Source organism: Bidens hawaiensis, unplaced genomic scaffold (genome assembly GCF_021521415.1).
Source record: "Bidens hawaiensis isolate Kalapana, Puna unplaced genomic scaffold, B.hawaiensis_p1.1 tig00026187_1, whole genome shotgun sequence".
NCBI classification, from domain to species: Eukaryota; Viridiplantae; Streptophyta; class Magnoliopsida; order Asterales; family Asteraceae; genus Bidens; species Bidens hawaiensis.
Genome location: NW_027494211.1, coordinates 229,884 through 255,737, shown reverse-complemented (window position 1 = coordinate 255,737; position 25,854 = coordinate 229,884). Strand labels below are relative to the sequence as shown.

The 25,854-nt window shown below is 38.5% G+C and overlaps 3 protein-coding genes across 3 annotated transcripts; 1 reads left to right on the top strand and 2 right to left on the bottom strand.

Annotated features, from left to right (window-relative positions):
- Window positions 1–12,127: 12,127 nt before the first annotated feature.
- Window positions 12,128–13,812, bottom strand: LOC143573046 (B3 domain-containing protein At5g18000-like). Its single transcript, XM_077058027.1, has 4 exons — window positions 13,723–13,812; window positions 12,869–13,289; window positions 12,433–12,572; window positions 12,128–12,364 (listed from the first exon to the last, which is right to left on the bottom strand). Exons 1-4 carry the CDS (start codon window positions 13,810–13,812, stop codon window positions 12,128–12,130), a joined length of 888 nt encoding a protein of 295 aa, XP_076914142.1.
- Window positions 13,813–17,086: 3,274 nt separating this feature from the next.
- LOC143573045 (uncharacterized) lies at window positions 17,087–19,498 on the bottom strand. Its single transcript, XM_077058026.1, has 2 exons — window positions 18,361–19,498; window positions 17,087–18,291 (listed from the first exon to the last, which is right to left on the bottom strand). Exons 1-2 carry the CDS (start codon window positions 19,421–19,423, stop codon window positions 17,096–17,098), a joined length of 2,259 nt encoding a protein of 752 aa, XP_076914141.1. The 5' UTR covers window positions 19,424–19,498; the 3' UTR covers window positions 17,087–17,095.
- Window positions 19,499–23,761: 4,263 nt separating this feature from the next.
- Window positions 23,762–25,586, top strand: LOC143573044 (GDSL esterase/lipase At2g23540-like). Its single transcript, XM_077058025.1, has 5 exons — window positions 23,762–24,017; window positions 24,192–24,322; window positions 24,408–24,656; window positions 25,013–25,268; window positions 25,352–25,586. The coding sequence occupies exons 1-5, from the start codon at window positions 23,762–23,764 to the stop codon at window positions 25,579–25,581; spliced, it is 1,122 nt and encodes a 373-aa protein (XP_076914140.1). The 3' UTR covers window positions 25,582–25,586.
- Window positions 25,587–25,854: the final 268 nt, after the last annotated feature.

Here is a 25,854-nt window from a genome sequence, read left to right as displayed (position 1 = left end):
CCGGTGGTGGAGAAGGTGAACGAAGTCGCTGCTGCTGATGATGGGCTAGCTATCCTTAAAGCTTTCCTTGAACCACCACGCTCTACTGATGGAGCCGGTCCAAGTGGAAGTGGTCCTGAAGCTTAATTCTGAAGATCCCTTTCCACCATTAGCGTAGATTTTTGCTTTTGTATAGCTATCTTTGTAATATTTGAATTTGATGGAATAAAGATTGTGTTAGTTCTTTGCCTTGTTTATTTTACGCATGTTTTGATCTAACTTAGCAATTTCTTTAGTACTTTGGATAAGTTAACTTTCTAACGTGGTAAATTATAAGTTTGTTTCGCTTCCTCTTTCATGATTGTGCGGGTATGACCGTCACTTACACTTAGTAGGATGGCTTAACTTTACTTATATCTGACCTGCGTGGAAGTTTTCCTCATCTTTTCCTTTGAAATTTTCAAAGTGTTTAGAATAAGTTAACCTTTGAACGTGGTAGATGATATGTAAGTTTTGCTTCCTTGTTCGTGATTGTGCGGGTAAGACCGTCACTTGCACTTACAAGGATGGCTAAACTTTCCTTACATCTGACCTGCGTGTAGGTTTTCCTTAAAACTTGAAATTTTTACCGTTGTGTTTATGCGGGTTTTGCCGCTTTCCACACGTAACGACTTACTTCTTCCCCGATTTGTGCGGTGAATACCGGCACATCAGTGTGGGAAGTTCATAAGTATAAAGGTAAGGCTATTAACACATTGTGAAAGGAGAATCATTTCCATTAGAAGTGGCTCTAGGCCTTTTATTTACAAGTTTGGAATTGATCTACATATAACATTTGCGTAATTGAGCTCCATTCCATGTTCTTGGGATGGGAGTGCCATCGAGCCTTTCGAGCCGGTATGCGCCCTTTCCCAGAACTTCTTTGATAAGGTATGGCCCTTCCCAGACCGGGGCCAGCTTTCCTGGGCGTTCTTGGTTCGAAGCCTCGTTGTTACGCAGTATGTAGTCTCCTACATTGAAGTTGCAGAGTTTTACCCGCGTGTTGTAGTACTTTTGCATTTGTCGCTTGTAGTTCTCTTCACGCACTGCGGCTAAGTCTCTGCGTTCCTCGGTGAGCATAAGATCTAACCGTCTTTCCGCATCATTGTCTTCTGGCTGAATCAAGACCCTTGGTGAAGGTAAACCAATTTCAACCGGGACCATAGCTTCAGTGCCATAAGTGAGGCTGAACGGGGTTTCTCCCGTACTGGCCTTTTTCAACGTTCTGTTTGCCCAAAGGACGTGCGGAAGCTCGTCAATCCAGCCGGATCTGTGTTTCAAGAGTCTTTTCTTTATGCCTTCAACGATGCTCTTATTTGCTCTTTCCACCTCACCATTACCTTGCGGGTGTGCCACTGAGGTAAAGGTGTGGGTGATTTGAAGTTCTTTCAGCCACTGTTGTAGCTTCTTGTCAGCAAAGTTGGTGCCGTTATCGCTCACCAAATTCTGTGGAAGTCCAAAACGACAAATAATAAATTCCCAAATAAATTTTTTGATATGTTTCGTGGTTGTTTGGGCTAAGGGTTTTGCTTCTATCCACTTGGTGAAGTAGTCGATGGCTACCGCTAGGAACTGAACATTTCCTGCTGCTGTAGGAAATGAGCCTGTCACATCGATGGCCCACTTCTGAAATGGCCATGAAGAGGTGACTGGAACAAGCTCATTCTTCGGGCGGTGCGTGTTGGGTGCGTAAAGCTGGCAAGACCTGCATTTTCTGATGTATGCCAGCGCATCCGTATGCATCCCCGGCCAAAAGTATCCCGCGTTGTTTAGCTTAGCTACAACAGCGCGGGGACCTGCGTGTACTCCACAGATGCCTTCGTGTACTTCCCGTAGGAGGTAGTCAGCATCTTGGTTGTCCACGCATCTTAAGAGTGGGCCAAGAAAGTTACGCCTGTAAAGGATGTCATCGATGAGTTGATAATTTAGTGCTTTACAGCGTAGTTTTCTTGCCTGTGTTTTTGACTCTGGTAGTGTACCTGCCGCAAGGTATTTTATTATTGGTGTCATCCATGTTTCTGTGCCGGTTTGGATGACACAAATTTCCTTGTGCGGGACCGAAGGTGTCTCGAGGAGTTCAATGCGGATATCCTTTCCTAAGTGGGTGAAGGCTAATGATGCAAGCTTGCTTAACGCATCCGCAGATTTGTTTTCACTTCGCTTGACGTGTATGACTTTGCAGTCGTTGAAATCGCGCATAAGGGATTTTGCTTGTGCGAGGTACAGGGCCATTGTGTCGTTCACGGCCGTGTACGTCCCGTTGATTTGATTGGCTACTAACATGGAATCCACGTGGGTTTCCAAGTTTTTCACTCCCATCTTACGCGCAATTCTCAGCCCAGCCAAGAATGCCTCATACTCGGCTTCGTTATTCGTACTTGGAAAGTCCAGTCGAATAGCGTAAGTGTATTCTTGGCCTGCTGGGTTGGTTAGTTTCAGCCCTGCGCCTGAACCCTCGTTACTGGCTGCTCCATCAGTGTAGAGTCGCCAGACATCATTGATGTCTTGTGCTGGAGAGGGTTGAGCCTCTTCCTGGCACTCTTTTTCCCGCGATGCAGGCACTTCTGCAATAAAGTTGGCCAAAACCTGGCCTTTTATGGCTGGTCTTGGCTTATACTTTATCGCGTACTCCCCCAACTCAATTGCCCATTTGGCTAGGCGTCCCGATAACTCGGGTTTGCCTAGAACGTTTGCAAGTTTGAAGTTGGAGAGAATGGTGATTGGGTGACCCTGGAAATATCGTCTTAACCTGCGTGAAGCGTGTATAAGTGCTAAGACTAATTTTTCGAGGGTAGAGTACCGGGTTTCTACGTCTGTTAGGATACGACTGACATAATAGATTGGCATCTGGATGCCTTTTCGCTCTACTAGCAGGACTGCCCCGGTTGCTCTATCTGTTGCGGAAAGGTATAGGATTAACTCCTCTCCCGCTTTTGGTGCTGTGAGCGTTGGGAGTTCGATCAAGCGTGACCGAATCTCCTGAAAAGCTGCTTCCGCTTCTGGTGTCCAGCGGAAGTGCGTTTTCTTTAAACAGTTTCTCAACGTTGACACGAAGGGAAACGACTTATCCGCGTGGTTTGCCAAAAAGCGATTAAGTGCCACTAGTCGTCCATTCAGTGTCTGAGCCTGTTTGATGGTAGTAGGTGATTCCATTTTGATAATGGCTTCGACCTTTTCAGGGTTCGCTCTGAAGCCATCTTTAGTGACGATGACCCCCAAGAACTTCCCTTCTTCCATTCCAAAGGCACACTTGCTCGGGTTGAGCTTCATGTTTATCTTCCTGAGCGTGTTGAAAGTTTCTTCGATGTCTTTCAACATCGCTTCTGGGTCAGGGCTTTTGATGACCAAGTCATCCATGTAGACTTCCAAGTTCCTCCCAATTTGGGCATGAAACTGGTTGTCCATCAGGCGTTGGTATGTGGACCCGGCATTCTTAAGTCCGAATGGCATCATTTGATAACAAAATGTGCCATCGGGCGTCCGAAAAAGCGGTTTTGTCCTGATCATCAACGGCCATGTGGATTTGATGGTACCCCTTATACGCGTCCAGGAAGCATTTAAGGCGGAACGGTGCCAACGAATCCACCTTAAGATCAATTTCAGGTAACGGATAACAATCTTTGGGGCATGCTTTGTTCAAATCCTTGAAATCTATGAACATGCGCCATTGTTTGTTATTCTTCGGTACCATAACGGGATTTGCAACCCAAGTTTGATATCTACTAACGCGTACGATGCCTGCGTCAAGGAGTTCCTTGACTTGGGTTCTACACGCGTTAGTTTGTTCTGGCCCCATTACTCTGCGCTTTTGTACGATTGGCGTAACAGCCGGATCGCATTTGAGCTTATGCTCTGCCTTACTTCGGGGTACACCAGTCATGTCAGCTGGTGTCCACGCGAAGATGTCAGCGTTTTTCTGTAATAAGCGCTTGAGTAAGGTGCGTGTGGGATCAACAACTGTTGGGCCAATGGAAACGGCCTGGTCAGGGTACTTGCCGTTGAAGGCCCATCTTTCTGGCTCGGTGATGGTTGGTTTAGCCATCTTTGGTTTGGGTTTAGATGAGACAGATGCGATGCATACCTGGGGAATGCCGGTGATCATCGCTACACCCTCAGCTGTTGGCCATCCCATCATGCCGTGGACTGAGGATACCACGGCGTTGAATCTTGCCATCCCGTCTCTTCCGAAGAGAATGTCGTATGTGTGGTGTGGCTTCCTCATTACGACAAAATCCACGTCTTCTGTGCGTGAGTGATTCCCGTCCGTAAGAGTGACGGGGAAAGATAGGATGCCCAGGGGGGTGTTTGTGCTGCCATCGAACCCTTCCATCGAGGCGCAGATCGTTTCCAGGCGCTCTTTGTCTTCGTCATCTAGCTTGTCGAAGAACTGCCTGTACATCACCGTTGACGAGGCGCCGTTGTCAGCAAGAGTGCGAGAAGTGATGTAGTGCCCCAGCTGGCTTTTGATGACGATAGGGCCTTCTTTGCTGGGTCCTCCTGGCACTCGCGGGAAGCGCACCTCAGCTTCCTTCCACGCACATGGTTCTGTCGTTCGCCTTTTTCTTCCTCTGATCTTGCCATGAACCATGTTGATGCTGATGTCAACGGGCTTTCGTCCGTTGCCTCGGTACCGGTTGTCGTTCCTTCCTCCCTTCTTGATTGATGCCACCAGGTGTGCCAGTCTTCCATCCTTGACGAATGCTTCAACAATATCCTTCAAGGATGTACACTCTTCCGTACTATGACCTTTTGTCCCGTGGAAGTCACAGGATTTGCTCTGATCCGCATTAGGTCGCTGCCGGATCATTGGAGCTTTTGGCCATGGTAGCTTTTCAGTGGCAAATATCTCCGTGACGCTTTTGGTGAGTGGCGTCCACCGGTGTTTTTGGCTTGAAGGGTGTGTGTGATTTCTTCCGCCAACAAGAGGGTGAGAGCTGGATGAGGTGTCAAAGTTTACCCTTGACTGCCAGATACCTAGCTTCCTCTTTTTGTTCTGTCGGGCGATCCGAACATTGTTTTCTCTAGTCCTCTGCGTGTAGAGGTGTGTACTCTGGGGAAGATCCCTTCCCAGCTGCTTCTCCGTCTCGGCAAAGCGCTTGGCCGCCGTCATGATGGCATCCCATGTTGATGGCATGCCATCCTTACCCGTCAATGTGCGGATAAGCTCTGGGTATTCGGCGCCCTGGATGAAAGCGGCGCGAACAAGATCTTCACTTATGTTGCCGAGACTTAGCTTTTTGGAGTTGAAGCGAGTGATGAAGTCTAGTAAAGATTCATCCTCCTCTCTAACGCAGTTGAGGATCGTCCACTGTTCTTCAGTATATTTCCTCTGCTGGCTGAAGTGCTGGCTGAACTTGTTCTGAAAGTCCGCCCAATCATAAATGTGGTGGACCGGTAAACGGTCGAACCATGCCCTGGCCGCTCCAACCAGAGTCATCTGGAACATATAACACCACGTGGGTTCCGTCCAGTTACTGACGGTTGCCCCCGCAATGAATCTGTTCAAGTGGTCGTCTGGGTTGGATAGACCATCATAAGTGCCAATGTTGGACATTTGTTTGGCACTTCTCGGGGCGATTGCTTCCGCAATGTCCCTTGCGAACTTTGACTTTCCTGCATTTGTAGCAGTTGGTCTAAAGGTTTTGGAGAAGTCACGCGGGTTTCTCTCCGCATTCGTTGGTTTAAAGGCTTCCCCAAAATTCCTTTTTGGTTGGAAGTCCGTTTCCTTACGCTTCCCTTTCGCCTTATGGCGAGGGTTTGCGTCGGTATCGGATTCTTCCCTCTCATCGTCTGAGTACTCGCACTCACTGTTCATATTGAGATGTTGGCGAGTACTGCCGAATTCGTCAGCCTGTTGAACTGAACGCAAGCGTTCATCCAATTCAGCTTGGAACTCTTTCTGACGTGCCTCGGCCCACGCCTTAACTTGATCTAGTGTTTGGCGAGGGACCCTCGTTCGTTTTTCCAACTGGGCATCAGTGAACCCCAGTGGAATATTTACTGCACTTGCCCCGGCTTGGGTAACCGGGGTAGTGTTCGTAAGATTTGTATAACCGCCGGTGTTCCCCCCAGTTGCTGGGGTTGTGGTTACCGGGGTTTCTTGGTCGATTACTGGCCTTTGGACCGGAGTAACGTTAACCATTTCTTCAGAAATTTTGAAAAAACTAAGGATTAGTTCTAGCTTTTATGCACGGATGGCGCCAATGAAGAAACACTAAGTGAACCCTGGGCAGATTATAGATAATCTGGGGGTTAAGTAATGTTTCCCACGAGGATGAGGTCCAGCAGAGAAGGTTGTTCTTCAAGGGACCTGCAAAACAGACACCGTAAGCTCGTCACTGAGAAGGGGGGGGGGGTTCCTCCTTGTGACCACCCTCCGGCGTGAGAATCAGACTAGATTGCTCTGAATATAAGTGTATATTAAGAGATTGCTAGATAAGATTGAGATATCAGATGATGTCCTTACCATTCCAATGTGTTGGAGTATTTATAGCCGAAGGTAGGTTTCCTAGAAGGTACAGCCGGCTGAATAGTATTCCTGTTCCACCAACAGTGGACTACGCACAGGCCATGCTGGTTGGTGGATAGGCTACGGCCGACAGTAACAAGGTCGGCTGTACACTGTTCCTTTACTGTCGGCTACGCACTGTTCCACCAACTGTAGGCTGCGCACGTCCCATCGTAAGGGTTGGTGAGTAGGCAGCGGCTAATAGTGACAAACAGTACTAGAGGGTGCTCCTCCTCGTACTGTTGTCGGTGAGCTGTCACCCTGTGATTGGTTCATGGGCTGTTCTGGTCAAATCGTCTGTTCTGCCCATACCTTAGTAGGTATAGTACAAAAGATCTTCCAGAAGCATACGGACTGGCTCATTTAGGCGGGAGAATTCCCGCCTTGCTCATTCCTTCATGTGACTACTGAAGTAGCTAGTGCCTTGTGCGTGTAGCCTTGCTGTTAGTGCGGGTAGCCTTCCCTGATGGCTTGTATCCGCAACTGCGGGAACAGGCGGGGTACTTCACCATTGGGAGGCTTTCCCTGCGGGTACAGCTGGCGTACTGCGCGTAAGGTTCTCTGAGCATGGTGGGTCCTGCGGGAGCAGTTGGTCGTTGCGCAGACGTCCCTGTTCAAGGTGAGTCTTGCGGGTCCAACTGGGCTCTGCTGGGACCTATAAAGTTGGTGAGAAACATAGGTGTATGAAAGCGAGTATGACAATGGTGTGCGATTTCCATATCAAGATAGCATATTATAATTAAGCGAAATATGAATTAAGCTTGGCACTGAATCCTGATGATAATGATGATAGATGAAGCATGAGTCACACAAGCTGTCCTACGCTTGAGGCCCTAACCTAAAGGGTTGTCCTAATGTTAACGTTTTCCAACCTATGACCATATTTGTACTAACGGTGGCTTAAGTCAATCTACCTCTCTCGAGTTGAACAAGAATACGTCAACCTTAAGATGTTGAATAAGAAAACACCAATATGAGCACTAGATGATAATAATAAGTTAATGATTGCATATACATATTGATTATGATGCTCAAGTATAATATAAACACTTTATCACGGGAATAAGATAAAAAAAAGTTTTATGATTACATGTTCCACCCAAAAGTATATAAAATGGGTTATGAATCTCACATTTTCAAAGAAATCAACGCGTAAGTATGATTTGAGTTCCCATGAATTAAGGCTGACATCATAAAAAATTAAAGATATTCAATTTAAGGACGGGTGAATGTTACAAGAATATTATGGTTTATTCGAGATGTCAAAAGATCAAAGTTAGAATGTAAAATGTGTTGACTACCTTTATTTCTGATTTGGACAGATTCTAACCCAGGTATTTGACTTGTTAAAAGTATCAAACTTCGACGAATAGTTACGAAAATTTACTAATTTTGTTGTGTTGTGAGCATATTTCGTTGAGAAAAGTTTTTGATTTGGATCCCATAAATATGAGTAAAGCATCCATCTTTCAGAAGTGTACAAATCTGCGTTCCTTTTGTGGATTCACGGAATGCGGAGGTATTTCCATCATGGCAAACGAGATCCCTTGATTAACTTAATGCAGATTCACATAATGCAGTCCAAATGGGATCCATGGTTAACTTAGTGCGGATTCACAGAATGAAGTGCAAACAAGATCCATGGTTAAGTTAATGCGGATTCATAGAAAGCGGTGCAAACGGGGTCTATTCTTAACTAAGGGGGTGTTTGGGTGGGCTTCTAAAATTTGCTTATTTGTTTGTTGAAAAGCAAAAGTTGTTTGGTAAAGCTCCTCCAAAAGCTTCAAAATGAATCTTTTCAAAAGTGACATTTGCTTTTCAAAAAGCAAATAGGCAAAAAGCAAATCTAAAAGTTCACACAAAAACACCCCCTTAGTGCAAATTCACATAATGTAGTTCAAACAGGGTCCATGGTTAAGTTAATACGGATTCACATAATGCGGTGCAAACGTGATTCATGATTAAGTTAGTGTAATGCTAAATGCTTAGAAGTTAGGATGAAGAAAATACGTAGAAATTGGGTTTTTATACCCTTGGAGCTAGAAAAGAAGATTGTGAAAAATATATGGTTTTGGGCCTTGAATAGTATTCTTAACTATTGAAATCAAAGTGAAGTCTTCATCTTTGATCTATGCTCAAAGACTAGTGTTTTAAAAGGCCTAATCTTCTATTAAATGTCGGAAAAGTGGTGGTGATATGTTGACCAAGAGAGGGGAAAGAGAGGAAGAGAATTTTTGTGAAAATGGTGTGTGGAAATGAGAGTGTAGGTGATGGTTTATATAGATCTTGATGACCCATGGTTTTGCACAAAACCATGGGCTATGTTGATGGTTTTATAAAAGAAAACCAGGGGAAAGTGGGTTGTGTTTAATGGTTTTTGAGGTGGGGTCCACTAATTTTATAAAATGGTTTTATATACCAGGTATAATCGCGTGTCGTTTTTACGAAATCGTTGCGTTTCTGGACGTTTCACACATGATAATTTATGAAATAACATTGCTAGTTAACATTATTTATTTTTCGGTGTTTAATAATCATACCGTGTTGTACGATTATGTTTGACTTAAAAGCCGGCGTAAGCACGCAGTGCACGTAAACTCCCAAATGTTTGAAACGAAAGTTAATCTTTAAGCCTTTTGGCCACATAGATCATATATTCTTATCAACATATATATTTTATGAATTTTCAAATGTACAATTTTATTTTCCGAGTTTTTGATCCTTACCAGGTGTCACAAACCGAAACATTAGAAATTCAATATTTTAAATGGGAAAAAATAGAAAAAAATAAAAGAAAACATGATAGTTAAAAAAAAGTGAGTATTGACCAAAATTGAAACAAAATATATATTTTACATGTTCAATCAAATCGCACAAGTTTTGATTTGCACTCTGTAGAATAAGTGGTTCTTCAACTTCTTTTGAAATGACATCATGTAGACAAGCATCACCACTTATAACAGTCACATGCCCACATTCGAACAAAGGAAGTCCAAATTGCTTAGCATCTCTTCCACGGTCTTTTGAAAAACCTGTCACACATTCCACCTAAACACACCTAAGAAGCAAATAAAGAAAACAAATATGTAAAGTTCGAAGAAGAAAATCAAAAGGGAATTTGTTGCTTACCTAGTTGTCATCTCTTGCATGGTCAACGCCCTGGAAAGTCAAATACTTCCTTGTAAAGAAGCCCCGAGGATTGCTTACGCGTATTAAGGAAGTTTAGTAGAAAACTGCCAGGAAGAATAACCAAGGCACCTCTAACTCGTTCTTCAACCCCTAAGATGCCTTTAATTATATGTGTTTCATATGAATTTTTCTAGAACGTATGTAGTCATATTATTGCTTGTATTACAGACAGTTGGAATCAAAGCAAGTTATTATCTTGGTGGAATGTTGCAGGGGAGTATATCGATCAATTAACATGCCCATTCTTACGGTGAAATTTATCAAATTAATACTCCAAAGCTATCCCATGTATCTACTGATTTCTACTGCCTCCTCCCCCCAAAGGGTACAAGAAACTTGGGTTTGGAAGCGAACTCTAGTGCCGGCTTGGATTTCCAACGATGCTGATTTAACTTGCGTTGCCAATGTTGTCGAGACACGACATGCGGGGCACTTAGAGTTTAGATATAGCAACATGGATCTATACAATGATAAATCAAGAAGTTAATTGTTTATAAAATATATATTGATTACGTGCATGTATAATTATCATTTAGTATAAGACTATATTGTATTATAATAATTATAAGACTACTTTAATAATATTTGAGGCAGACAAATCAACATTTCTTTTTGTTAATTAACAAAGTATAGATTATTTTTTTTTCTTTTTTACCCTTTCTAGCTATGATATTACACTTTGATATTTGAAACAATACCTTTTTTTCGTTTCATAAATAAAAACTAGTGGCAAATTAATTTTCCCTGATATTGTTTTTAATCCTGATATTGTATTAAAACATCCACCTTTCAGAAGTGTACAAATCCGCGCACCTTTTGCTGATTCACGGAATGCGGAGGTATTTCCATCCTAGCAAACGGGATCCCTTGATTAATTTGATGTGGATTCCCATACTGTAGTTCAAACGGGATCCTTGGTTAACTCAGTGCGGATTCACAGAATGCAGTGTAAACAGGATCCATGGTTAAGTTAATGCGGATTCACAGAAAGTGGTGCAAACGGGGTCTATGCTTAACTATGAGGATGTTTGGGTGAGCTTCTAAAATTTGCTTATTTATTTGTTGAAAGTTGTTTGGTAAAGCTCCTTCAAAAGCTTCAAAATGGAGCTTTTCAAAAGTGACTTTTGCTTTTCAAAAAACAAATAAGCAAAAAAATAAATCTTAAAGCTCACCCAAACCGCCTAGTGCGGATTCACATAATGCAATGCAAACGGGATCCATGGTTAAGTAAATGCGGATTCACAGAATACGGTGCAAACATGATTCATGATTAAGTTAGCGTGATGCTAAATGTTTAGAAGATAGGATGAAGAAAATATGTAGAAATTGGGTTTTTATACCCGTAGAGCTAGAAAAGAAGATGGTGAAAAATATATGGTTTTGGGTCTTGAATGGTCTTCTTAACTCTTGAAATCAAAGTGAAGTCTTCATCTTTGATCTATGATCAAAAGACTAGTGTTTTAAAGCCCTGATCTTCTATTGATGTTGGAAAGTGGTGATACAGTGGTGAAAGGGGTGGTCAACCAAGTGAGAGCAAGGAGAGGAAGAGAGATTTTGTGAAAATGGTGTGGAAATGAGAGTGTAGGTGATGGTTTATATAGATCTTGATGGCAAATGGTTTTGCACAAAACCATAGGCTATGTTAATGGTTTTATAAAAGAAAACCAGGGGCAAGTGGGCTGTGTTTGATGGCTTCTGAGATGGAGTTTCTTCTAGTACTAAACAAATTTGATTTGTTTGAGGAGAAGCTTGAACGGATTTCTTTAACCTGCTGTGACTGGTTCAGTGATTTCCAGCCGGTAGTCAGCCGAAACAGCCAGAATAAAAACATTAGCAGCAGCAATATTAATCACAGTCCTTCAATGGGACTTATGGCTTCCCATTATGTTGCTGTGAAGTTTAAGAAGTTGTATTCATCGATCACCGATCGAAAACTGTTTGTTTCAGTGGTGAAAGGGTTAGAGCCAAACAGTGTGGATCAAACACTCAAGTATGCAAAGGAGATAGTATTGTGGGACGAAGAAAAACCGACCTTCAACTTCAATGAATACTCGATTTGTAGCTCCGATACAAATTCTTACTCCCAATGATATACCCGGTTTAAAAGCTGAAAAACAACTTTGTACAGAAAGACAAGAACAAACCATGTGTTTTGACATCAATTACTAAGATTTAGGTGTTTGGTCGACTAGTTGTATAATATGATTTCGAAATGATCGGATCGATTTTAGGTGCTACAAATATATGTAAATTGTTATTGTTTGTTTGTATGGCTAGCTAGTGATATCCTGATCAAACAAGTTGATTGATTACATAATATTTGATACAAAAAGTGGTAATCTTGATCAAACAAGTTGGCTAATTTTGATACAAAAAGATTTCACCAAAAACAACTTGATAGTCATATGTATCTTAACTTCTAAGGATGGTAACACTAAAAACCTTTTTGTCCTTGTGACTCAACTCAAAAACACAAATATCCCCAACCTTAACACCACTGTCTTTAACAAACATCAGCCAATCAACACTCCCCAAATAACGATTTTGTGCAGCAACCTTCCAAAACTTTCCATTATTCTCGAGTTGAAGCAAACAGTTGCGATTCTTGGAACCCCTAGACAGTATCCTTCTCATTTCCACCGGCAGAAACTGCATCCAATCAAAGTAATTAAATTGCAGACCCTTTTACTTGTTTATAAGTAGGATGCATAACTTACCACTCCACGATTAGTGAAATGTAATTCGTTTATAGAAACCATGAATAAAGGTTTATCACTTTTGAAACTAGCTTTAGCCTTTTCGATTGTGCGCCTTCCTTCTTCCATCCTTTGTGTATTAGTTGAAAATTCACCTTCATCTAAAATCAAATCAAATCAAATCAAATTAAAAAAAAAAAAAGATATCAAACCCGCTTGTTGCGGTGGGCCTAAGTTTTTTGGTTTAGATGTACATGTTATAGCAAACCAAAAAATAGTTGTATATATGCAAAAGAATATGGAAACGTATTCGTTTTGCTTTTTATTATGTATTGTCCAAACTCATGATACCAAACGTGCTCAGTATTTTGATTAGTTAAATAGGTGCGTTAATTAAAAAATAGAAAAAAAACATAAAAAAATAAAAAAACAAATATATTCAAGAAAGTGAACAAACCATTGATCTTGGTGGCATGTTCTTGATCTTCCCTCCTGGTTGAATCCGACGATGTATCATCATCATCATCTAAAACTATAATCTTGGATTCATCACAAGAAACCGAACGTTTTCTTGCATCACGTTTAACAGAGGTTCTTATACTACATCTCTTTTTTGTGTTTTTTGGGTATTCAATCTCTGACGCACTTGCATTAAAGATAACCACATCAAACGTAGACAACCCTTCATACTTAAACATCAACAAGCTTGAAACCCCTAAACCGTAACGCTCTACAACTTCCCCCCACCCATTTTTTAGCCAAATTTCATTTCCTGACTTTTGTAAATCAACTTGCCAAAGGTCACCGTTTGGTACCTTCAATGTCACCCTCTGTGGCAAATACTTTCCGTACTCGTTTGTAAACTTGTCTGGTAACCTCTGTTTTTAAAACATATATAAATCAAACAAATTTTTTAAAGAAATATGGTATAAAGTTATAAACATTACATGGCGGACCCATCAAATTTTCTAACGGGTTGGTTGGGTTTTTTACACAATAATAGACTAACAGTACTAAAAAGATTTCACAGGGCAATGTCTCCAAGAAGTGTGAAATATTTTGGGTTGAAAGCGAAAAAAATTTAGGTTTTAAATTAGTTAGAGTAAATGGTTTAAAGTTTAAACATTATGAATACATATCTTTTTTTAATAAAATATACATAATTAAAAAATTATATGTATTCGGGCCTATCGGGCCAGTGTCTGTCTAGGGTCGGTTGACCAACCTGCCCTGCCTCATAGCTGGCACTGGGCCGACCCCATGCCATAAGGGCAGGGTCCGCCTCGGGGTATAAATAATATACAAACTTACAAGGCCTGTGGATCCAGTTTCATCGGAGAGGATGATCTTGATAAAGTTGACTGGATTCTCCGGCGAACTCAAACGTCGGTGGGATTTCATAATATTCTTTGCCGCGTGATCAAGATTTCGGAAGATGAAAAAGGGTATTTAAAGTGGGTATATTATGAGAGAAACGTTACGTTATCTTCTCATCATTGTTTAGTTTTTGCATTTAAAGTGGGTATTAAATGTTTTAACCAGCCATTTAAATTTTCTTTATACGATTTGACGGGCTGGTTTCAGTAATCACAAAAGTTGCAAAACAAGTTAACAGGCAATTTGGTGTACATATATACGGTTACCATAAGTTCTAGTCACATTCTCCAATTAGGATCTTCACATCTTTTGTTTATATTCACTTTTAAAACTCTTGTATTAATGAAATGGATTTCAGAATCACTAAAAATCTTCATTAATATTTTTTCATAATTTGTTGTTATAATATCTATTTGAAAGGTGTTGGCATTCGGAATCATCCTCAAACCACGACACCGGCTTGTTTAGTTCAAGCTCTCGGCTCGGCTCGTTCAGAGTTGTACATCAAAAGCTCGAGCTCGTCTTTTTTTGTTAACTAATTTAGTATTTTTTTAATTATTTACATATATATTTATAATTATATTTTTTATATATAATAAAATATATATTATTTTAATTATTTTTAGGAAAATTGGAAATAAATAATACAATCTTTTGTGTATTGGCCGATAATAATATCACCTTTAAAAATCTCTAGTAGTGGTCCAATTTTTCAATTATTTTTGTCTCAATGGTCATCCATTAAAAAAAAAACTTATAGGCGTTAAGTTTTTTTCGAGTTTCAAACCGATGTTTTAGACCTTTTGATCGGAAGGACACGAATCGGCTGATGTAAAACATATCTCGAAACTTTACAAATATATTAAATAAATAAATAGGCGTACATGAGTTGACAAGTAATATAGGCTTATACGACCAATTTGTTTTATTTTTTTTTCATAGTTATCAAATTTATAATTTTACAATTTGTATTTTTTTCTAAAATCAAAAGAATTGAGTGATGATAATAACTCATCCTATTGTCAGATGTAACTAACATTGAGGTCATCAAAAAGGAAAGCAATGATCTTCATGTATGCTAGAACGTGAAAATTGGTTACAATCTAAAAAGGCAAAATTAATTGTTACAACAATCGCGGATTGCAATCGCTGTTGCTGAATTGTTTGGATTGCTGCTTAGATGTTCGGACTTATTTGAACCGCCAATCCCCAATGACATCATCAGTTAACTGGTTGGAATTGCCAGAGAACTAGGTTTGGATAGATCGAGAGCTGCCAATGGGAGATTGAACAAAGAACGGAGAGTCTATAATTTGGTCGGTTTTTAAAAGAGTAATTTTGTCATGATATGTACCTTAGTTATGGAATGGGTTATATGCATTTTTAGATTATTATTGGATTATATGTAATTAGGTAAGTATATATATAGAGAGAGAGAGATATGCGCTTCTCCCACTAAAAAAAATCAGAATTGTATATGTGTCAAGTTATTTTATAAAAGAGAACAAAACTGAGAATGATGAAAATGATTTGTATCAAAAAAAGAAAACATTTAAAAAAATCATAACTCAAAATTTAATAAAAAAACGAAAAAAGTAAAAAACATAAAAATGTTGTCAACGTCTTCCTCGTCTAAAAAAAGGCACAATGTTGAGGGGAAAAAATCATTGTGTCTTTTTGTTTATCATTGAGTTTTTTTAATTTTATTTTCGTCATTGATTGTGTATTTTTTCCTTAACATTGTGTCTTTTTTTCTTGATATTGTGTTATCTTATTCAACATTGTGTTATCTTTTATTCGGCATTGTATTATATTTTGCAATATATTGTATATTTTTTTAGTTATAATTGTGTATTTTGCTCATTTCGTCATTGTGTCTTTGATCTCGGCATAGTGTCTTTTCTTCGTTTTTTTTGGAACGAGAATGATGGAAAAAACATTTGAGTTTTTAATTTTTATTTTGAGTTATGGTTTTTTAATTATTTTTGAAATTTTTGTTAATGGGTCTTATAAGTGATCACAAATCCTTCTCACACTTTTCATTTTTGTCTTCTTATTTTAACCTTTTCCATGTAAGATATAGTGTCAAAAACATGCATGAACTTAAACCATAAGGAACAAAATAAACATAATTTACATTATAATATTACTAGATTTTATCCCTCGTATTACGGGGGTTGTTTTACATTATTCGTTTTTAATATTTATATATGTATATTTGGATTTTAATTTTATTTATTGTAAGAAAGTTAATAATTAATATACTTGAGGTTTGATGATGAAATGGTTTCACAAATAAATGATATGTTATAATCTAGTTTAAAATTTATCTGGGTTTGGTGATACCCATTACCCGTTTATTTTCTTTATTATAAAATTGTTTCTTAACTATAAATAATATATTTTTTAAAATAAAATAGGATATTAGTTTTTAGTATATTCCTATTTTATATGATTTTCATATCAAATATTTAATGATATTATTTTTTAATATAGTGAGATGTATTGTGACATCCCACATCGGTTGGGAGAAGAATTAAACCTTCTTTATAAGGAGGTAGATACATTCCCCATCATAACACGTTTTGGGCGCTTAATGGTAGTGGATGAGAGGAGAACTCCACAGTTAAGCGTGCTCGGGTGGGAGTAGTATCAGGATGGGTGACCTCCTGGGAAGTCTCCACCTGGGCAACCAAAAGCAAATCCTTGAGGCGATGGTGGTACGTCCTGGCCAAAGCGGACAAGATTATGGTGCGGCGGTAGCCTGGCTGTTACAGATGGTATCAAAGAAGGAACCGACCCTTGACTCCTAGAGCACTTAAACCACTATTATCTATATAGGTGTAAGTTGCGTACATGCATGATTTATGATGAATGGTTGTTATGTATGCCAACTACTAATTGCACGCCCTCAAGAGGATATCCCGATGATTAAGATAAAAGGTTTTGGGATTAAAATTCTACAGAATAGGTTGGTAATTAATTTTACATACTTTAGTGGTAGGTGCTACCTTATTTTGTTGTATTCGTGCAATATTTGTATTATTACGACATATATTAAAGGTTTTTACACACTTTAGGGAATAAACCATCAGAAGGTCTTAGCATCAAGATTATTACTAGATTGTTGTCTAGTTAATTCTTAAACTTCAGAGCATAATAGACTTATTTTAGACTAAAGACTGAAATGCAAATTATTATAAAATTAAAAGAAAAGAAAAGAAAAGTTAGTAAACTTATAAAATTGTTAAAACTATAACCATAAGCACATATAATACACAAACTGTAAAATTCCCATTGAAACACTTCACGATTCTTCACCTTCCAAGATAGTTGAAGATCCATACCCTCGAACAAAAGAAGGATTAAGGAATCTTGCAACAAAAACCCACAATTTATAAACATCCTCAAAGTTAGTCAAAAAACCAAGTGAAGCAGTGACAACCTCAGCCCTCACAAAACCTTCTGGTTTAAGGTTCTTGTCATCCATTGGTTTGCAAACTGTTGTATCTACATCATCCACAGCCCTGTGATTTTGTTTCCTGTTTTGTATAATCTTTACATGACTAAGAATACCAATACCAATACCAAGACTAATCCCATTTGCTTCACCCATCTTTTGAACAATTTCTGGACTAATTAGTCCCATACTTTTATCTCTAACGTTAAAAGCCAAAGACACACCCCTTTCGTATTTGATCTTTGGACCGTAAATGTGAACAAGTGGAACCGAGTCTTCTGTGTTTGAACCTGGTAGTCTAAGTTGAAGCAAGGAAACCACAAGCCAGTTGATCAAGAACCGAAGGCGGGATGTGGTTTTACTTGGACTACAATCATCGTCTGTTTCTCTTTGTATAACATAGCTTTCGCTTTCAGGAACTTCCTGTATTTCCGGACTGTAGTCTTGAGTTTTTATAAAATTATTGATTTCGCGAGGCTGTGAATCAAATTCTTTGTTATGTATGTTCTTGCCTGCAAACCAGAAAGGTGGAGGTATACCCGGTTTGAACGTCCCGGGTTGAGATTCTAATGGACTCTGTCCTACATCGATCCACATTGAGTCTTCGGGTGATTCGGGTTGCATTAAAATAGGACTTTTCATGACCGAAAAGCTTTCGGGTTCTTCATATACATCCGTCACTAGAGAAGGATTAATCACACCGGAAAAGGCTGGCAACAGGATTCCAAGATTGGTTTCCAGGACCACTTCATCTTTTCTGGCATCTTCATTGTCATCGTCGTCATCATCTTCGGGCCAAGCCCGTTGAGAGTACGGGCCCGCAGACTCAGCCAAGTGTCCTGGAGACACTGAATTGATCTTCACTATACCGGAGCTCATATGACTAGCTTGCTTCTTGAGGATTTTAATCGCGGTTTTCTTAATAAGAAGGCATCCGAATCCTGTTGGGTCGTACCGGAAAACTCGGTAAAATGAGGTGATTATGAAATCGGGTCGAAATAGAGATAACCCAAGCGAATCCATGTCTAATGGACCCAAAGCACCTGCATTAGGCAACAAAAAACGTACAAAGTATTAATCTCACTTATAATAATAATAATAATAATAGCTACAAAATCTATTAATCGATTGGTACAGTCTGAGAAAGGTGTGACCGGGACAATTACCTGCATCAAGCAATACATGCCAATTGTTCTGTTGAGCAAATGACATCCATTGGTACGAATACTTAGCACCGGTAACTCTTGATTGAACCGGAAACACAAAAAGACCTTTTGAGGAATCTTTTTTACATTTTTTCTTGTTTAAAATCTGATTCCTTAAATGGGTCGAACATGGTTTAAGTGTAGGCCACTTAAACCACGCACTGTGAACCTTGGCGCCTTTCTGCTTAGCCGTTTGAGCCATCCAATCAACCGACTGACTCTCGTGATCAAACATGGTTAGTAGGCTTCTATTCATATTAAAAGGGTACGATTCAGCTAGAAGTTTGAAAGCCGAACCTCGACTAACGGTGAACACTAGACCATATTCATTTTTAGGGAGTTTTAAGTAATCCATGATCCTGTTTTTGATATCATTTTCAACCGGACTTGTCTCCAAACTACCATATAGTGCATGAATTCTCAAATTTGCTGTTATTGGGGATAAACTAATTGAACATGTTTCCCAATATTGAACAACTTGAAGAAATGAAAACAACCCAAATCCACAATAATCAAGACAAACCTTAGAATCTTTGTCTGCCAAGTGGGCATACTCAGTAACCCTTAACTGATCAATCTTTTCAGTTGTTTTATATTTTGGATACATGGTTAGAAACTTGGAGAAAGCTTCATCAAGATCATGAATAGAGTCCTCGGTTTCGAATGTTGTATTCCCAGCTAAAGAAGTTGCTTTTAGAAACTCCTTTTGAGCTTCTAGTCTTGCTAGTGATCTTGATCTTTGTAAACCCGTGTTTTCGATGTCAGTGGTGTCTGAAAGAATCATACTTTGGGGTTCAACAAGAGACCCATATTCAGATGCTTGTTTAAGAGCCGCTTGGATGTTAATTTCGTGCGATTTTCGAACTTGTGATGGGTTTCTTTTGATCTCTTGAGTGGATGGATTGGACTCATGCTTGGTTCTGGGCTTCTTGTGGCATATTAGACAAGCATATCTAAGTGAAATATGCATGAATCTTGGTTAGAGATTCAAATGAAAGATGATTGGAAATGGAAGAACACAAATTAAAAAGGGTATAGTGTGTTGTTGCTTCTTGTGTATTCATATTAATTAATTCTGGCCCCAATCAATGGGTTTAATCATAAACTTTTGGTTGAAATAAAGCAAAAGCACTAGATGCAATAATGGAACACACTTTTAACTTTGAAGGAGGAAAGAGCCTACATGCATAGGAGCTTTGCTTTGCAAAGAAGAAAAGAAAATGCACACTAGTGTCTACTTCACCGACCGATCCCAAAGAAAAAGAAAACAAAAATAAATAAATAAATAAAGAAGAAAGTAAAAGAATATAAAATTTCGTCTAAGGTCCTTTGTCTGGCGGGAAAGTTAAAAAACGAAAGATTTCCTTGGTTACATATGTCACAACACTCATCAATGATCCATCCCTGAATCTACCAACGTTGAACCGTCAACGAAACCACCATGGTAATTACAACAAGCATCTGTCGAAATCCGTCATTGAAACGCCCATGATCCCTTGGTAAATTATGTCGAAAATACCCTATACCCTATATGCTTGCTTACCAAAAAATACCCACGAAATTTCAACAAAGTTCGATTTATGTCTAATGCCGACACAATGTTGAAATTGGCGGCCTGTTGGAGGAATTGTAACATGTTTCTCAAAGGCACGTTGAACTCTACTTTATAAATTCATTTGGCACGCTATTAAAAACTAATCGAAGACAAAGACAACAACAACGATGACTATATGTAAATATATTGTCGTTTTTTTTCTTTATTTTAACAATGTTTGTCGTCTAATTTTCTTAAACGAGTTTATTTTACATCTTAGTAGTTAATTTAAAGTTTTTTATTTATTTTAAGAACCATTTTTTAAACTAATTTTAGGTTAATCAGCTCGGTTATTAACCTCACCAAACCAGCTACATAGGTTAGTGATTTTCATTTGGAAAAATTCTCAAAATAGCCCATCTACAAAATGAAATTCTAACTTTGTCCTCTAAACTTAATATTTTCAAAAATGGCCCTCTCTAACTCATCTTTGACCATGTATTAGGAAATATAACGCGTCTTTGACGACATGTTAGCATAACACGTCGTTAAAGACGCGTTGGATATCCTAACACATGGTTAAAGATGACAACATGTCGTCAAAGACGTGTGTTAGATTTCCTAACACATGGTTATAGATGAGTTAGGCCTCCAAACACGTAATCAAAGATATGTTAGCATCAAATGCGTAGTCGAAGATATGTTAGCTTTTTTGTTTGTTTTTTTAATATTATATTTTTATAACTAGTTTTACTTATATTTGTTTTCTTTTATAACTTTTAATATATAAAATTTTATATTATTTCGAATATACCGACGAGAAATGTTTACTTTTATACGGACCGACATAAATTTTATTTAAAACCGAGCGGGGACAAATTTTATTGAATATTTCGATATTGATTTGGCACGGCTTGAGTTTAAGTTAGTTTATGTCGGTCAGTAGGTAAAAGTAAGCATGTCTGGTCGGTGTATTCGAAATAATATAAAACTTTTATATATAATAAAGTTATAAAAGAAAAACAAATATAAGTTAAACTAGTTATAAAAATATAATATTAAAAAAACAAACAAAAAAGCTAACATATCTTCGACTACGCGTGTGATGCTAACATATCTTTGACTACGTGTTTGGAGGCCTAACTCATCTTTAACCATGTGTTAGGAAATCTAACGCGTCTTTAACGACGTGTTAGCGTCTTTAACCATGTGTTAGGGAATTCAACGCGTCTTTGACGACGTGTTATGCTAACATGTCGTCAAAGATGCGTTAGATTTCTTAATACATGATCAAAGATGAGTTATAGAGGGCCATTTTTGAAAATATTAAGTTTATAAGATAAAGTTGGAATCTCATTTCGTAGATGGACTATTTTTGGGATTTTCCCGAATTAATTAGGAACCATAATTGGTCATTGACTTTAACGGGTTTTGACCGTTTGATAAAAATCAGTTTTGATTGGCACGCTATATTCCAGAAAAAGGTTAATCGATATTTGCACCGCTAGCTACTATCCATCCCATTAGCCCAGATTCCTTCTCACGTGAGCCCAATCATGCTAACGAATTTATCCCAGAATTAAAATGCCCATTAAACAGGTGCTCATGCATCGAGTTCGAGTTTAAGATCTGACAAACGTGGTGTTCTATTAATTTTTTTTTACTTATTTTCATACCCAAGAAGTTGCCGAATGTTGCTACTTAGAGGGGCTGGACACTAGTGTGTGTAAGGTTTATAGGCTACTTATCATATGGCAAACCACCCCTAACTATGTGGGTAGTTTGCCAAATTATAATTTATGGCAAATGTTTACCGTGTGATTATATGATCCTTGGAGACTTTTGAAGAAATTAAAACACCCATTAATAATCAATTTATTACATATAAATACCACTAACTATTCACCATTTTTATTCACTCATCCTTCACCATTTCTATTCACTCAAACCCCTAATGGCTAATTTCTCAAACGATGATCTCGGGATATTCATACCGCTGAACGATCCTGATAACGGTATTTTTTTCAAATGATAGTAGCGCATGCTTTTTCAAAGATCTCTCCGAGCACGCCGAAGAGAGGAAGACACGGCAACTTCATCCCGCATTTCTAAAAAAATCATTCAACGTGATCGCGGAAAAAGGTAACGAAGTTCTTATGAATGATTATTTTGTGGAGGAACCAAAGTACAATGACGATGCTTTCCGTTACCGGTTTCGTGTGTCAAAACGGTTGTTCTTAAAAATTGTTGGTAATGTGGAAGCACAATATCCATGGTTTCAAGTGGGATATGAAGGGAGGATAAAGAAAAGTTTTATGGCAATACAAAACGTCATGTTTGCCATGAAACAACTTGCGACAGGTAATACTCCCGACAAGGGCAACGAGTATTTATGTATGTAGGACTTCATGAGAATGCCTACGATTTTTCTGCAACGCCGTGACTAAAATGTACGGCGATGAGTTCTTGCGTAGGCCGACAAGCCACGATGTAGCGAACTTGTACCAACGACATGAAGAAAGACATCACATTCCTGGGATGTTAGGTAACATCGATTGTACATCTCTTGATCGGATGATGTGTCTCAAAGCGTTCCGAGGCCAATATAAGAGAGACGATCATATATACCTAATTGTCGCGGTCGAAGCAGTTGCGTCACAAGATTTATGGTTTTGGCATGCGTATTGTGGTCCGCCCGGCTCACTCAACAACATCAATGTTCTACAGACATCTCTAATATTTCTCACTTAAGGAAATTTTAATTTTAATTAAATTTAATTGTTTTATTTATTTTTAATTTTTAACCAAAAACAAAAATTTTTTTTATGGTACTTATGAGTAGGTGCTTCCAGTTATATTCTATTCTAATTAATGGATATTTGAGGATAGAAATGAAATAACGGTGTATGATGACCGACATATAGGTAGTATCTATGAGTGCCCCTTCCCCGCTTATGACTTTATTATTATTATTATTATTATTATTATTATTATTATATTGATTTGGGCTTTGAGCCTTTGACTATTGGCTTGATTTGGGGCTTTGGGCCTAGAGCGTCAACCTGAGTGAGATTCTAAAATATTGAACGGCTTTTGGACGTTGCAAGTTGGTATTCTGCAAAATAATATCCACGTGTCACGTCGTAATGCATGCGTTATCAATTCTGAATGGAATCAGAATCTTATATGGCAAAGAAATAATATTATTTAATTAAAATTAATCCTATTGATTATTTAATAATTTAGCTAAAAGTTTACATTTTGAAAAAAAATAACAATAATTTAGCGAAAGAAAACTAAAATACAATTAAAAGTTAGTATAGAAAATTATTTACACGGCTTTGTATATGGTTTTGCTTTTGATTTTGGCCAGAATGGGGATTGTCAAATGTGAACGGCTAGGATTGAAAGTTGGTAACCTGCAAAATAACATCCACGTGTCATGTAGTAATGCATGCGGCATTCATTTTTAATAAAACCTTATTTGATACAACACCTAAACGACCATAGACAGTTGTATGTATAATTTGCTTTAACATGCAACGGATCGATGCTCTAGATTCTAAAACATGGCATTCTAGTTAGTCTAAGACAGGTAAAGACATTGATGACACCAATGGTTGATCAACAACCTCCCTCACTTCTCACCAAACTCACTTCCATTTTCACCTACAAATATATATATGTCTTATTCAGTCATTCTATACCCTTCATTCAATCATTCAATTCCCATTTTAATTTGCAAACTCTAATTGTATCTTATAGCTATTATTAATGGATTCAAAGGATGTTTATCAGGCAGCAGTTTTGTTTTTATTATTTGCTTTTACGGCAGCCGTGGCTGCTGACGGTAGTGACGGAGGAGGAGCTTCTTATATCTTCGGCGATTCGTTGGTGGATGCCGGAAATAATAACTTCTTGCAGACGTTATCTAAAGCTAACATCAAACCTAATGGGATTGATTTTAAACCGTCCGGAGGACAACCTACCGGGCGGTATACCAACGGGAGAACCATTGGAGACATTGTCGGTATGATCCTTATTTCCGGCCACTTTTTTTATTGGCGGATTCAAGTGTTATTTATACGCAAAAATTCTGATAGGCCCTTATAAAATTTTGTTACCTGATAAAAAAAATTTTCTGCTAGCTGATTTATAAGTCCATAACTAATTAACTAAGAATGATGTTATACTTTGTTTATAGGAGAGGAACTAGGGCAACAACACTACGCGGTGCCATTTCTGGATCCAAACACCACCGGAGAAGCTATATTATACGGTGTGAATTACGCCTCTGGCGGTGGAGGAATTATGAACGCCACGGGGCAAATTTTTGTAAGTTGCAACATGCAAGCTTTCTAAAATAGCAACGGAATTTTAGTTTCTTGTAATGCTAATCTAATTAAACGTGTTTCTACAGGTTAATAGATTATCAATGGACATCCAGATTGATTACTTCAACATCACGAGGAAACAGATCGATAAGCTCCTCGGTGCAGAGAAAGCGAGAGAACACGTTATGAAGAAGGCTATCTTCTCGATCACGATCGGATCTAATGATTTTCTCAATAATTATCTCCTTCCTGTTCTCTCGATTGGAGCTAGGGTTTCAGAGACTCCCGATGCGTTTGTCGATGATCTCATTAGTCACCTCCGATCACAACTAACTGTAAGTATTATGCTTGACGTCACTAATATGCTATCCACACACCAATGACATACTATGTGTACTTTATAACATTTTCAACATATCTTATATCTTACGTTCAGTGGTATCTTATGACCTATCGTATGATATGGTGAAAATGTATAAAGCCTGAATATAATTTGAATAAAATATTATATGAAGTGTTGTAGTGTCTATGTAACTTTACCAAAACTAAATAAGTCGTGGTATGTACGTTGTGTTAAAAGTTATATTACTTGTATGATGCGACATGTCTTTACTCTATAAAGTTATGTTTTTTTTCTAGAAGTAATATGGACTGTATGATCTTATACTACTATCGCTAAAAATGATTTCAGAGACTTTATCAATTGGATGCACGAAAATTCATCATCGGAAACGTGGGACCCATCGGATGCATTCCATACCAAAGAACGATTAATCAGTTGAAGGAGAACGAGTGCGTCGCATTGCCTAATCAACTCGCGCTTCGATACAACGCTAAATTGAAGGATTTGGTTGCAGAACTAAACGATAATCTTCCCGGAGCTACTTTTGTTCATGCTAACGTCTACGATTTAGTCATGGAGCTCATCACAAACTACAACAAATACGGTGAGAATTTTTTCGATTAATCAATGTGATTGTTTTCATTCCAAACAACTTATGTAACACGACTCGTTGAATTAATGCTGCAGGATTTAAGACGGCAAGCAAAGCATGCTGCGGGAATGGAGGTCAGTATGCGGGGATTATTCCGTGTGGTCCGACGTCAAGTTTGTGTGACGACCGAGATAAACATGTGTTTTGGGATCCTTATCACCCTAGTGAAGCTGCTAATTTGATAATTGCGAAGCAGTTGCTTGAAGGTAACCCAAAATATGTGACGCCAATGACTCTTCGGGAGCTTCGGGATCTTGGTCTTTAGCTACGATCAATGATCAACTGCTAATATATTGTGGATGTTTGTGTGATTTTGTAGTTGGGATTATATGCATATGTAAAATGGAGCATGTGTTTCCATGGGAATGATGGAAAAATTGAATTTGTAATCTCATCGAATTTTTTTATTATAAATTATTATATTGTTTTATTGTAAGTTTTTATTTTGTGTACTTTACATAATAAATAGACATTTTAATGTTATTTAAAAAAATGGTAAAAGAGAATCACCACTGGTGGAGGAACTTTTATCTTGTTC